The sequence below is a fragment of the Chiloscyllium plagiosum genome, chromosome 1, assembly GCF_004010195.1.
Source record: "Chiloscyllium plagiosum isolate BGI_BamShark_2017 chromosome 1, ASM401019v2, whole genome shotgun sequence".
Taxonomy (NCBI): Eukaryota; Metazoa; Chordata; class Chondrichthyes; order Orectolobiformes; family Hemiscylliidae; genus Chiloscyllium; species Chiloscyllium plagiosum.
In genome coordinates, this window is record NC_057710.1 from 129910793 (window position 1) to 129925136 (window position 14344).

A 14344-nucleotide genomic window follows, 5' to 3' on the forward strand; every position below is an offset into this window, starting at 1 on the left:
ACTGCCTCTCTGTAGAGTAACCCACCCAGATCCATTCCTCTACCCTATATTTATGCCTGACTAATGCACCTAACACTATGGGCAATTTAGCCTGGCCAATTCACCTGACCTGCACATCTTTTGAATTTTGGGAGGAAACCAGAGCACCCAGAGGAAGCCCACGCAGACACAGGGAGAATGTGCAAACTCTGCACAGACAGTCACCCAAGACAGGAATTGAACGCGGGTCCTTGGCACTGTGAGGCAGCAGTGCTAACCACTGAGCCACCCTACTGCCCCAAATGACCACTTAATCACCAAGGTGGCTAACCTGCCCGACTTTGGCCACTACCTAAGACAAAAGAAATTCACACAAGGTCCCATTAATAACAAAGAAAACTAAACTTAAGAAGTTCATCTTTTTAGCAGTGGTAAACAGATCATTAATTACTAATCTTCAAACTTAGGATATACCCTCTTTAATTCCAAACAGGCACACATTCATAGAGTCATACAGCTGTACAGCATGGAAGCAGGTACTTTGGTCCAACTCGTCCATGCCGACCAAATATCCTAAATAAATCTAGTCCCATTTGCCAGCATTTGGCCCATATCCCTCTTAACCCTTCCTATTCATATACCTGGATGTAGGTTTGCTCACTGAGCTGGAAGGTTCATTTCCAGACATTTCACCACCCTACTAGATAACAACTTCAGTGGGCCTCTGACCCAAAGACACATACACCACTAACTTCATCAACAAGGAGAACATCATCAAGCTAGTGGACCTATGCCTTACCACCCACTTCACCTTCAACAACAAAACCTACAGACAAACCAAAGGAACACCCATGGGATCTCTGATATCAGGGTTCTTAGCAGAGAGACTTGAGCAAACAGCTCTGCCAACCATCCTACCCAAACTCTGGGTCCACTGCGTGGATGACACCTTTGTCATCACTAAACAAAACAAATTAGAGGAAACCTTCAAGACCATCAATAATACCCTTACTGGCATAAAATTCACTAGAGGAGGAAAACAACAGCAAACTGCCATTCCAGGGTGTCATAGTAGAGCGAACAGCCAATGGGGAACTTCAAACCAGTGTTTACAGAAAAACAACACAGACCAAATATTGAACTACAGAAGCAATCATCCCAACACCCACAAACGAAGCTGCATCAGAACATTATTTCAACAAGCCAACACACACTGCAGCACAGAGGAACTACGCAGAGCAGAGGAAAATCATCTATACCATGTATTCAAAAAGAACAGATACCCAATGAACACAGTCTGCCAATTTCTCAACAACAAACCCAAACAAGCAAACCCCCCTATATCTAAGACATCTCGGAAATGACTGCCAGACTACTCAGACCCCTTGGCATCATGGTAGCCCACAAACCCACCAACACACTAAAACAGTAGCTAATGAACTTGAAAGACACTATACAGACAAGCAAAACTAATGTCATTTTCAAAAAACCATGCAAGGACTGTAACAAACACTACATTGGACCAGCAGGCAGAAAACTAGCCACCAGGATACATGAACACCAACTAGCCACAAAAAGACATGACCCTCTCTCACATATGGATGAGAAAGGACACCACTTCAACTGGGACAACACATCCATCTTAGGACAAGCCAAACAAAAACACGCACGAGAATTCCTAGAAGCATGGCATTCCAACTGGAACTCTATCAACAAACACCATTTACTCCATTTAGACCCCATCTACTACCACCTGAGAAAAGGAACAAGAAGTGACGTCACCACAGGAAATGACATCACCAACCCAAAGAAACCCAAACATATAAATAGAAAGCAGGAATTTTCAGCATTGCTTTGCCTGAGGCCCACTAAAGATGTTACCTACGAAGGTAACGAAGTGTCTGGAAATGAACCTTCCAGCTCAGCGAGCAAACATACATCCAAAACCTCAACTGAGCTACAAATCTTCTCAAAACTCGCTGGAGAGATTTGTATCATTGACAGTTGGAAGCCTGGAGGGTGGCTATTGCCCTGCCATGATTTAAGAAAGGCTGCAAGGAAAAGCCAGGAAATTAGAGATCAGTGAGCCTAATGTCAGTGGTGGGTAAGTTGTTGATGGGGATTCTGAGAGACAGGATCTACGTGCATTTAGAAAGGCAAGAACTGATTAGGGGTAGTCAGCATGGCTTTGTGCATGGGAAATCACGTCTCACAAATTATTGAATTTTTGACCAAGATGATAGATGAAGGCAGAGTGGAAGACATCTACAGGGAGAGCTTGCCAAATAGATACAAAAGTGGCTTACAGTAGGAGAGAGAGGGTGGTGACAGTGGGTGTGTTATTCAGACTGGAGGCCTGTGACCAGCAATGCGCCACAAGGATCAGTGCTGGGTCCACTGTTGTTCTATCATTTATATAAATAATTTGGACTACAACATTGGAGGCACAGTAAGTAAGTTTGTAGATGACACCAAAATTGGTGGTATGGTGGATAGTGAAGGTTAGCTAAGAGTACAATGGATTCTTGATCAACTGGAACAGTGGGCCCAAGGAATGGCAGATGGAGTTTAATTCAGATAAATGTAGGGTGTTGCATATTGGCAAGGCAAACCAGGGCAGGATTTACAAAATTAATGGTAGAGCCCTGGGGTATGCTGTCGAACACAACACCTAGGGGTGCAGGTACATATCCTTGAAAATGACGTCACGGGTATCGAGGGTGATGATGGCAGCATTTGGCATTCTTGCCTTCACTGTTCAGAGCATTGAATCCAGGAGTTGAGAAGTCAGATTACAGCCGTACAAGACATGGATAAGGTCACTGTGCTATAGGAAGGATGTTATTAACTTGGAAAGAGTGCAAAAAAGATTTACAAGGATATTACCAAGGCTGGAAGATTTGAGTTATAAGGAGAGGCTGGCTAGGTTAGGACTTATTTCCCTGCAGCATTGGAGGCTGAAGAGTGACCATATAAAGGTTTATAAAATCATGAGGCGCGTGGACAGTGTGACTAGACAAGGTATTTTCCCCAAGGTAGTGGGGAATCCAAAATTACAGGGCATAGATTTATGGTGAGAGGGGAAAGATTCATAAGTGATCTAAGGGGCAACTTTTTCATGCAGAGGGTGGTGTGTGTATGCAAAGAGCTGCCAGAGAAGGTGGTGGAGCCTGGTACAATTACCACATCTAACAGGCATGTAAACGGATATATGAATAGGAAAGATTTAGAGGGATATGGGCCAAATGCTGGCAAATGGGACTAATTTGGTTTAGGAAATCTATGGTATGGACGAGTTGGGTTGAAGGACCTGTATCCATGTTGTGCAAGCTTATGACTCTAAATAGGAAGGGATGGAGATCAAGAATACATTCTAATAACAGGGAAAGAAGCCATTACAAGTAATTCCCAGGCCACAATTAAATAGATAAAGGATAGCACCAGGTGAATCCCAATCAGCTGGACGGCAGTGGGGAAATGTTATGGAAGGGCAGTGTATTCAATTATTTTAAAGGCCGCAGGTGATTTGACAAGAACAAGAAGGGAATGTTCACCTTTATCATGGTTATCCAGTTGGAAGAATGGAAATATGGAAACTCCAGAAAAGATAAGAATGATGTGGGAGATAAAAACAGATTAAAGGCTTTGGAGATGGGACCCCACTGTAACTGTGTTTTTGAAGCCTACTTGATTAGCTACTGTTTTATATTCACTTGTGGGATGAGGGCACCACTGGCTAGCCAGCATTTAGTGCCCATCCTGAGTGGTCCTCGAGAAGGTGGAGGTGAGCTGTCTTCTACCACCTTAAACATTTACTCTCTTTATCACCAATGTGTTGCAACAAGGCTCTTTCAACAGAACCTTCCAAATCTACACCCTTTTCTGGCTAGAAGCACAAGAAAGGTAGGCACATAAGCAATGCACCAGTTGCCCTTCAATACCATCCCAAGTAGAAAATATATAATTAGAATCATAGAATTGTACAGTACAGAAGGAGACCATTCTACCCATTGTGTTTATAGCTACCCATCTCATCCCATTCTCCAACCCTTCCTCTGTATGTCTCAAAATTAATCATTTTCAAATGTACATCTCTTTTGAAACATCCTCTGGAATCTGCCTCCACCATTCTCCCAGGTAGCACATTCAAATTCCTAACAACCGAGTAAAGTTTCTCTTCATCTCACTCCTAGCTCTCTTGCTGACAATTGCGATCACCAGCTAGTGATACATTAACTCGTGGGAACAGAAGATCGTTCTTGACCCTGTCAAAATTGTTCATAATTTTTAACACCTCAAAACAGGTCATTTCTTAATCTACGAGGAGAAAGTGAGGACTGCAGATGGTGGAGATCAGAGCTGAAAATGTGTTGCTGGAAAAGCGCAGCAGGTCAGGCAGCATCCAAGGAGCAGGAGAATCGACGTTTCGGGCATGAGCCCTTCTTCAGGAATGAGGAAAGTGTGTCCAGCAGGCTAAGATAAAAGGTAGGGAGGAGGGACTTGGGGAAGGGGCGTTGGAAATGCGATAGGTGGAAGGAGGTCAAGGTGAGGGTGATAGGCCGGAGTGGGGGTTGGGGCGGAGAGGTCAGGAAGAAGATTGCAGGTTAGGAAGGCGGTGCTGAGTTTGAGGGATTTGACTGAGACAAGGTGGGGGAAGGGGAAATGAGGAAACTGGAGAAATCTGAGTTCATCCCTTGTGGTTGGAGGGTTCCTAGGCGGAAGATGAGGCGCTCTTCTTCCAACCGTCGTGTTGCTATGGTCTGGCGATGGAGGAGTCCAAGGACCTGCATGTCCTTGGTGGAGTGGGAGGGGGAGTTAAAGTGTTGGGCTACGGGGTGGTTGCATTGGTTGGTCCGGGTGTCCCAGAGGTGTTCTCTGAAACGTTCCGCAAGTAGGCGGCCTGTCTCCCCAATATAGAGGAGGCACATCGGGTGCAGCGGATCTAACAAATGATGTGTGTGGTTGTGCAGGTGAATTTGTGGTGGATATGGAAGGATCCCTTGGGGTCTTGGAGGGAAGTAGGGGGAAGTAAGTGTGGGCGCAAGTTTTGCGTTTCTTGCGGTTGCAGAGGAAGGTGCCGGGAGTGGAGGTTGGGTTGGTGGGTGGTGTTGACCTGACGAGGGAGTCACGGAGGGAGTGGTCTTTTCAGTACGCTGATAGGGGAGGGGAGGGAAATATATCCCTGGTGGTGGGGTCCGTTTGGAGGTGGCGGAAATGACGATGGATGATACGCTGTATATGGAGCTTGGTGGGGTGGTAGGTGAGGACCAGTGGGGTTCTGTCCTGGTGGCGATTGGAGGGGCGGGCCTCAAGAGCGGAGGAGCGGGAAGTGGAGGAGATGCGGTGGAGGGCATCGTCGATCACGTCTGGGGGGAAATTGTGGTCTTTGAAGAAGGAGGCCATCTGGGTTGTACGGTATTGGAACCAGTCCTCCTGGGAGCAGATGCGGCAAGACGAAGGAATTGGGAATATGGGATGGCGTTTTTACAGAGGGCAGGGTGGGAGGTGGTGTAGTCTAGGTAGCTATGGGAGTCGGTCGGTTTATAGTAAATGTCCGTGTTGATTCGTTCGCCCGAGATAGAAATGGAAAGGTCTAGGAAGGGGAGGGAGGAATCTGAGACGGTCCAAGTGAATTTGAGGTCAGGGTGGAAGGTGTTGGTAAAGTGGATGAACTGTTCAACCTCCTCGTGGGAGCACGAGGCGGCGCCGATACAGTCATCGATGTAGCGGAGGAAAAGGTGGGGCGCGGTGCCAGTGCAGCTGCGGAAGATGGACTGTTCCACATATCCTACGAAGAGGCAGGCATAGCGGGGGCCCATGTGGGTGCCCATGGCTACTCCTTTGGTTTGGAGGAAGTGGGAGGATTGGAAAGAGAAGTTGTTGAGGGTGAGGACCAGTTCAGTCAGTCGAAGGAGGGTGTCAGTGGAAGGGTACTGGTTGGTACGGCGGGAAAGGAAGAAGTGGAGGGCTTGTTAGGAAGGCGGTGCTGAGTTCAAGGATTGGGACTGAGACAAGGTGGGGTGAGGGGAAATGAGGAAACTGGAGAAATCTGAGAAATTTGAACTCAGATTTCTCCAGTTTCCCCCCACCTTGTCTCAGTCAAATCCCTCAAACTCAGCACCACCCTCCTAATCTTCTTCCTGACCTCTCCGCCCCCACCCCAGTCTGACCTATCACCTTCACCTTGATCTCCTTCCACCTATCGCATTTCCAATGCCCCTCCCCCAAGTCCCTCCTCCCTATCTTTTATCTTAGCCTGCTGGACACACTTTCCTCATTCCTGAAGAAGGGCTCATGCCCGAAACGTCGATTCTCCTGCTCCTTGGATGCTGCCTGACCTGCTGCGCTTTTCCAGCAACACATTTTCAGCACTTCTTACTTTCTTTGGGGGCAGAGTAGATTAAGCCCAATTTCTGTATTCTTTTCTTATACCTCAAATCCCACTTTCCTGGTATCATTTTAGTATATCTCCTTTGAGCTTCCGTCAAAGTTGTACGATTGAGCCTGCACTGTCTCTCCACGTTTCTTCTACCAATAGGCACTAACTCATTTGTCTGCACTGAAATTCATTGGCAGGTGCCTGCCCATTTGGCCAACTTTTCAATGTCTCTCCAAAATAACTCTGTTATCCTCACAATTCACTATTCTCCCGAGCTCAGTATCATCTACAAATGTAGAGATTTTGCCCTCAACACTATCTCCAAATCATTTGGATGAATAGAATCTAGAACAGAGTAGAATCCCTACAATGTGGAAGCAGGCCATTCAGCCCACTGAATCAACACTTACCCTCTGAAAAACATCCTACCCAGTTACACCCCCTGCCCTATCCCGGTAACTCTGCATTTCTCATAGTTAACCCACCTAGCCTGTGAATCCCTGGACACTATGGGGAAATCTAGCATGGCCAATCCATCTAACCTGCATAAGGTTGAACTGTGGGTTTGAAACTGGAGAACCCGGTGGAAACCCATGCATTGGTAGAACGTGCAAACAGATAAATCAGAAAAGGCCAGGGTCCCAACACCAATTAGTGTGGAACACCATTTTCAACTTATCTCCAGTCTTAGCCCATTCTATACCTATCCTCTGTTTCCTACCTTTTAGCCAACTTCTAATTCATGCTGCCAAGGACACATGAATCCTATTATGTCATCATCACTGATAGATCAGAATTCTCAAACTTCCTATAACACAGACTGCAACAGCACACCTTCTCAACTCATGAGCAACAGGTACTGGAGTAGCATGGAATAAACTGAATTCCTGAGAACCAATAGTTTAAAAAACAGATTCTAGTTAGGTAACTGATTCCAAACAAATACAACTATCAAAAACAAAAAAATAGTGAACTAGATTCTTATCGCAGTTCTGGCAGAATTTTAAATTTGCAGTGGATGTCTTTAATCAGATACACATTTCGTGACGAGTTTCACATGCTAAGTTATAAATTATGTTTTGTTGGAAATGTTTTATAGCTTATATTCAATGTTTCTATAATATGGAAGAGGCCAGTTAAAATAAATTTTATAGTCTGTGCCCATTTTAGTCTGGAGATGGAAATGAAAACAAGACATTGCAGTGCTGTAATTACTTTGTATTCTTCGAATTCTTCTTCACTAGCTTCCCCTTCTTCTTGAAATTTACGCTTGGCGGTTGGTGCAGATGTGTCATATGTTGCCCTAGAAGCATCAAACAAAAGATGCTGTTGTTTAAAAAAAATCAATTGAAATAAATTATAGATTTAAGAATATCCCACTTCCATGCACATGCAGAGTATACTACAGAAACAGTATACAGTACAAGTGACCCAAACAGCTCTGTAAAGAGTCTAAATTTTGCAACTGAATTACCTTTCTTATCCCTCCCTTATGAATTAATTTACACAAGTGAGCTACACTATCAAATAGTTATCACATCCTATAAGTTAAAGCATGAAGAGTAAAATAATTTTGCTACAAAAAAATTAGAGTTTAAACTATTGGGGACAAATGGAGCTTTAATATGGGATCAAAAGTATTCACTCGCATACAATATATATTTATCAAATTGGGCGGGGAGAGAGGATTCTAAACAATGCTCCATTAAATTAAATTTAATAAATGTCTGATTTTCAGAACTCTGTCACAATCCAAAAATGCACTTGCAATTTTTTTAACCAAAATCTGAACCTTAAATTGATCATGGATTTTTTTAACAGATAATCCCGCCACAGGAGGAGTTTCCCAATATTAAAGCTGCAGTCTCCATCAATCCATTGGAGAAATAAATTTTTCTAGAAGTACTCACCAAAAGAGTCTGCTCCTTTAAAAAAAGGAAACAAATATGCATCATAATCTAATATTGTGTTTTGACTAAATTGGACTTCTCACTAAAAAAGTGCAACTTTCATCCAGAAGATTCATAAACAAGTAACTGCACAGAAACCTGGCCCATCCATTGGTGCTTATTCTTGATGCATAATGATTGTAACATTGGGAAATAGGAAAAAAAGCTTAATCCCAAATCTTTAATTAAGTGATTAAGCACTTTTTACACATTCAAAAAGCTGATGGTGACAGAACTGTACTGAATTGTATCAAACACAATCAATCAATTTGATAACTTGCTGGAAACATTTAGTTATGTTAACTGCAGTTCCTATAAGAGAACTACTTTGTTCTACAGGTAAATAGGAAATACCCAATGCCAAACATTAAGCAAAATTTAAATGTAGTAGAAAAAAATACTACTCCAAACAAAATGCATCATGCTCAGAAAAAATATGATCCTCTCCTCTCTGGACTGAAATTTTCTTCATCCATGTTAACGGAAGTACTTTTCTTTTGTAAAACCAAATTGACCAAATTTAATAAAAATTATTAGGGAATGCTTTTTTATTCAAGTGGAAAGAGGCATAAATAAGCACACCATGTCAGATAAAACTGCAAGTATTATTTTAATGTGTGAAAGTAACTTGCATTGTTAGAAAACAAAATATTTTGATCTTGTTTTAAACACAACCACCAATGACTAATAGATCACAACAGCCAGCATCTCAACCCTATCTTCAGAAAAGCTACCACCATCATATCTAACATTTCAATTTTCTACACATTGCTGTGTCTCAAAATTACAGCTAAATTATGGGATTGTTCTGGTTTTATACAATTAGAGACAATTTCAACGTTAACTTGCATAAAACCCATATAAACAGCACAACTCCTATCATTCTAGACCAGATACAGACACATTTCCCTTCATTCCTTTACGATCAATTATAATCCAGCTTGGTTTCCAGCCTCTTCATAAAACTTTTTTTTAAATTCAATGATAACCATAATAAAATAGTGGAGTCCTGATTTACATGATTAAGAACAAAAAAAAGTTATTCTCTTAAATATTATTTAATGCTCCTTCTTGCTTTCGTTCAGTCGTTCACGCTAGCAGCATTCCAACCCCGACCAATGATGTTTGCTGACTGGGGCATTTAGACTGCACCCTCAAATACCTTAGATACATGCAAATCCAAACTTTAATTAATTTCAACACATGTATTATCAATACAATCTTGTCATCAGGAATCAGCAGGTGGCAACCAAAGTGAAAATACTGTGCCAAGGCTATTACCCTCTCGAGGACAAAAGCAATCCTTATGCTTCCCCTCGTCTATCCGCAAGCATAAACTTCAGAATCAAATCTGACAATGTAAATGATCTTTACAAAGCTTGCTTACAACCCCACTGAAAACAACAAATATTCAAAACTGTAAGAAACAGTATGAAAATTGGAAGAATAACGAAAGCAAATCCTGGTCTGAAGAAGTTATACTGGACTGGCAATGTTAACTTTGTTTCTCTCTCCACAGATGCAGAATTTCTCCAGTGCTTTGTTTTTGTGCAATAAAAAGTCTGATTGTTGAGAAGGTCCCAGAAAGCAATGTTATTTTGCTACATTAAAGTTGCATATGAGTAGGTTTCATCAACATCCAATGTCAAAAAATACTGGGTGTGCCAAACATTTAACACCTCCTTCATTATCCAAAGATTTATATTCACTTTGAATATTGGCACAAAAGTCATTACGGACCATTTTTGCCAAAAACTGAGAGATTTACGATAGATTGATCAACAACTTGAATTTATATCAAAACACATCAGGTGGATTGCCATTAAAAAAAAAGTTCTGACATTCTGGCATTGTAATAGATTATCTGCTACTTAATTGAAGTTAATAATGAGAACCCACAAGATTTGCAATTTAATGTTGAGACATAAATACCTGAAGCAGCAATACGATAACTACACAATGATGCCAGTTCCTTGCCCAGAAAATATATTTACAATAATACACAATTGTAGTTATAAATCCCTTTGACCTCAAATGGCTTTCCACAAATCTGAACTAATTATTAAGCTGCCAGTATTTATTTAATTCAAACAACTTAGATCAGACTCAGTGCTATTATTTCATCGCTACTAAGAGAGTTATTAAATAGCTACTAAATCTAACGTCAGGTTCAATGACAACTAAAATTTGCGGATGGAGTGAGGAGCAAGAACAATTCAGTAAGCATAGATAAATGAGTTTTTATCCCTCCAGAAGTCAGTTATTTGGGCAGAATTAAATGAAAAGGAACATTTGTCAAAAATTATTTCGGCACTGTCAGGAATTGAGATTATTGGTCTGCTGAACTATTTGTTGCTTCAGTGCAGCTTATCCCCATCAGCTCTTTACATCAAACAGTGCTTACCAGCTTCATAATAAATGTAATTTTGATCTATACCTTTTCTTCACTCTGTTCAATCTCTATGCATCTAAAAACAGATAGTTTGCAGTTATTAAAGTACTCATCTATACTATTTCAAATGAGTATAAATTATGAAACTTTTGTGAGAATTTACGAACAAAATGCTGACTTTCAAGTCAGGTTAGCAATTGGTTTGACCATGCAAAGAAAATAAGTAACACTTTTCAGGCCAACTCCAATACATGTTGAATAGGAACAAGATTTATCAATCCACTTACTGAGGAAATAATATTTTAAGAATATATCAAGAGATAAACTTCCATCCAATATTGCCCCCATTGCAATTAAAAACTGCCACTAGGGAGACCCAGGCCTAACCCAGTCTCAAAAATGACTGTTCAAAAGCTTTTCCGAAGGACACCAAGCAATATTTGGCTGGGCCAGTCTCAAATCCATGTCTTGCAAAGGAGAGTCATAGTACAAAACAGCTCACAATTTAATTTCACATTGTTAACCTAACTAATGCTAGTTTCACCATACCATTAAATGGTAAAAACCAGACGCACTCATTAATATTGCCATTCGCGTTAAGTGCTTGCACATGTGCAGTGGCATTTGGAATTGTAATAGAAAGTATTTTGTCCAAGAGAAGCTTGGCTGCACACATATCAACAATACAAATTTACAACTCAATGCGTCAGGATTTGCTGTGATATCTGGAGAGTGGCTCAGTGTATCAACTTGTAGCATTAGAGTGGAGAATATTGCACCAACTCCATTTGTTATACTGGTGCCAACATAACGTTGTTCAAAAATCAGATTGCCATCCAAATAGGACTGAATACAACTTCTGCAGTCAAAACAGAATGCAATTTATAAAATCTATGCCATTGATTTATTTTGATTTGCGCCAGCATAGCTGCAAATTCACTCAAAACAGGGATCCCAAAGACTACAAGTTTGGTTTAGTAGAAAGTTAATATCAACCTCGTACATTAGCTGTATTTTAAGGCACAGTAGAGGAAGTCCCAATCATCAAAAAGGAAGATCAATAAAATTCAAATATGTAAAAGGAATAGCATAAAACCTTCAGTTTTTTTTTAACAACTAAATATTTTATATTTGTCAAAATTAGGAAAATAAGTACTAAATTACAGAGATGAAATTGTCAATTTCTTTACATTTCTTCACTTAGAAGTGTTTGCAATTATAGAAAGAGTAGAACAAGTTGATTTGATCAGTCTAGTTTATTACAATATCAGTTTTAAAAATGTATGCCTTCCACTACAAAAACATAATCCAGTAAAAAGCAATCCACTAAAAATGTGACATTGATTTTCTATCTCAGCAGACCAAACAACAAAAAAAAATCAAAACACACTTCAGTTACAAAATTGCACATACCACAGCCCACTGCATTTAATAAAAGAGCATTATGGTCATAACAATTTTTCTCTTATACACCTAAGCTTTTGGAATATGCTTTATCACAAACACCAGAAAATGCTTTGAATTTTACTTCATACCACAGGTTAGAACCTGTAATTCTTCCACAAAGGAGATGAATATTCAAAACTGTAACAGTCTCATGTTGCCTTGTTCAGCTGGCATTGCCGCTTTAAAATCAATAAAGAAATTATGAATTTGCCTCAAGCTTAGATTGCTTTACATGTTACTGTTTAACTTTTTTCTGAAGATAAAGTTTATTTCTATGGAGCAGATCCTGTCGGTTTCATGCACTTGTATGAATTAGAGAACATTTGGAGCTTGAATTGAAATAGTAATCAAAATGTGAAACATTATTATAATAAAATTACATAAGATATACACAAGCATACGTTGCAAAAAAATTTAGAGATCAATATCAAATTTTAAAATATCAAATTGAAAATGTACTTTTTAAAGAACACATTTAAACTATAAATCTGGGACCAATAATGGTGGATCATGAAATGCAGCCAGCCACAAGAGTTATATGGTCAACTGTGCCTCAATGCCACTGTTCTTAAAATGGCAGCGAGACGGTAGGAGAATTACTTTATTCTTCCAAAAACTAAACATATTTAATTGATTAGAAGAGTTCCCAAGAATCCCAATGGATCAGCTGAGTATAGAGAAAATAAGGAGTGCACCAAGATAGAGTAAAAATATGTATGGCAGAGCCTACCTAACTTGAGGTACAAAGTGGGTCTTGTGCCAATGTGCACACAAAAGCACTTTGCCCAGACTTAAAACTGACAGTTTAAGCAACACAATAAGAATTTTAGAATAAAATCTTGGTTTCTGAGAGTTGGCAGAACAAGGTTAATTCAATTCCTTTATTATAGCAACTATATTCGAGATAAGAATAAAAATACTGTAGGAGGCAGATTAAACTTGCAAGCCTTCACTTATTAGCTGCATTGTTCTTAGTTGGAGACTTTCCCACAGAAAGAGAAGAAAAACAACTGAGAGGAGCAAAGCTGAAGGATAAGGGGATATCACCAAAAACACCTGCATATCCCCTCATAAAAAACAATATGGTCTTTATTCAAGATGCTTTTAGATAACAAATTCAGTTTCTTTCTGGAATTAGTTTTTGAATATTCCACTGCTTTATGCATATAGATGAGTGTGAATCTATGGCTTTACAGTACCTACAAAGTTTTTAACAAACAATCACAATCTCCTATACTACCTTATTTGATGCAAAATAAATTAAAAAGGTTCACACAACAATTGTTTTCAAACTAACCTGCAGGTTTCCCTGGTTTCAGCAATCTCCCTCTGTTCTTCCTTGCTGTTCAAAACCGCTCCAATATTGTCTGCGCTTTCAGCTCCTAGCTAAGAAACAAAAAACTTTGTGAAATTTCACTTTAGATTGCACAAAGAAAAATCTAAATTCAGCAGCAAAGCAAGTTTTGAGAAGATTTGTAGCTCAGGTTGAGGTTCTGGATGTAAGTTTGCTCACTGAGCTTGAAGGTTCATTTTCAGATATTTCATCACCCTACTTGGTAACATCCATGAGCCTCCGGTGAACATTATATCAATCAGCCACCACACACTGCAGCACAGAGGAACTAAGAAGAGCAAAGGAAAATCATTTATTCAGCGTATTCAAAAAGAACAGATAACCAATTAACACAGTCCGCTGATTTCTCAACAACAAACCCAAACAAGCAGACAAAACACATCCACAAACCTCATTACACTCCCCTTTATTAAAGGCATGAGGAGAAAGTGAGGTCTGCAGATGCTGGAGATCAGAGCTGAAAATGTGTGCTGGAAAAGCGCCGCAGGTCAGGCAGCATCCAGGGAACAGGAGAATCGACGTTTCGGGCATAAGCCCTTCTTCAGGAATGAGGAAAGTTTGTCCAGCAAGCTAAGATAAAAGGTAGGGAGGAGGGACTTGGGGGAGGGGCGTCGGAAATGCGATAGGTGGAAAGAGGTCAAGGTGAGGGTGATAGGTCAGACTGGGGTGGGGGCGGAGAGGTCAGGAAGAAGATTGCAGGTTAGGAAGGCGGTGCTGAATTCGATGGATTTGACTGAGACAAGGTGGGGGGAGGGGAAATGAGGAAACTGGTGAAACCCGCGTTCCTGCCTTGTGGTTGGAGGGTTCCTAGGCAGAAGATGAGGCGCTCTTCCTCCAACCATCAT

The 14344-nt window shown here is 40.7% G+C and overlaps 1 protein-coding gene across 3 annotated transcripts in view; it reads right to left on the reverse strand.

Moving 5' to 3' along the window:
- Positions 1-14344, reverse strand: part of mettl14 (methyltransferase 14, N6-adenosine-methyltransferase subun) — a 64333-nt gene that overhangs the window by 35349 nt on the left and 14640 nt on the right. The window contains exons 2-4 of one of the 3 annotated variants that reach the window (XM_043696782.1): positions 13443-13531; positions 8269-8283; positions 7574-7661 (exon numbers count right to left, since the gene is read on the reverse strand). In XM_043696782.1, coding sequence (XP_043552717.1) covers positions 7574-7661; positions 8269-8283; positions 13443-13531 — 192 coding nt within the window. Of the gene's footprint in view, positions 1-7573; positions 7662-8268; positions 8284-13442; positions 13532-14344 lie in introns of those variants that run through there. The other 2 variants (XM_043696790.1, XM_043696796.1) reach the window with 2 other exon arrangements.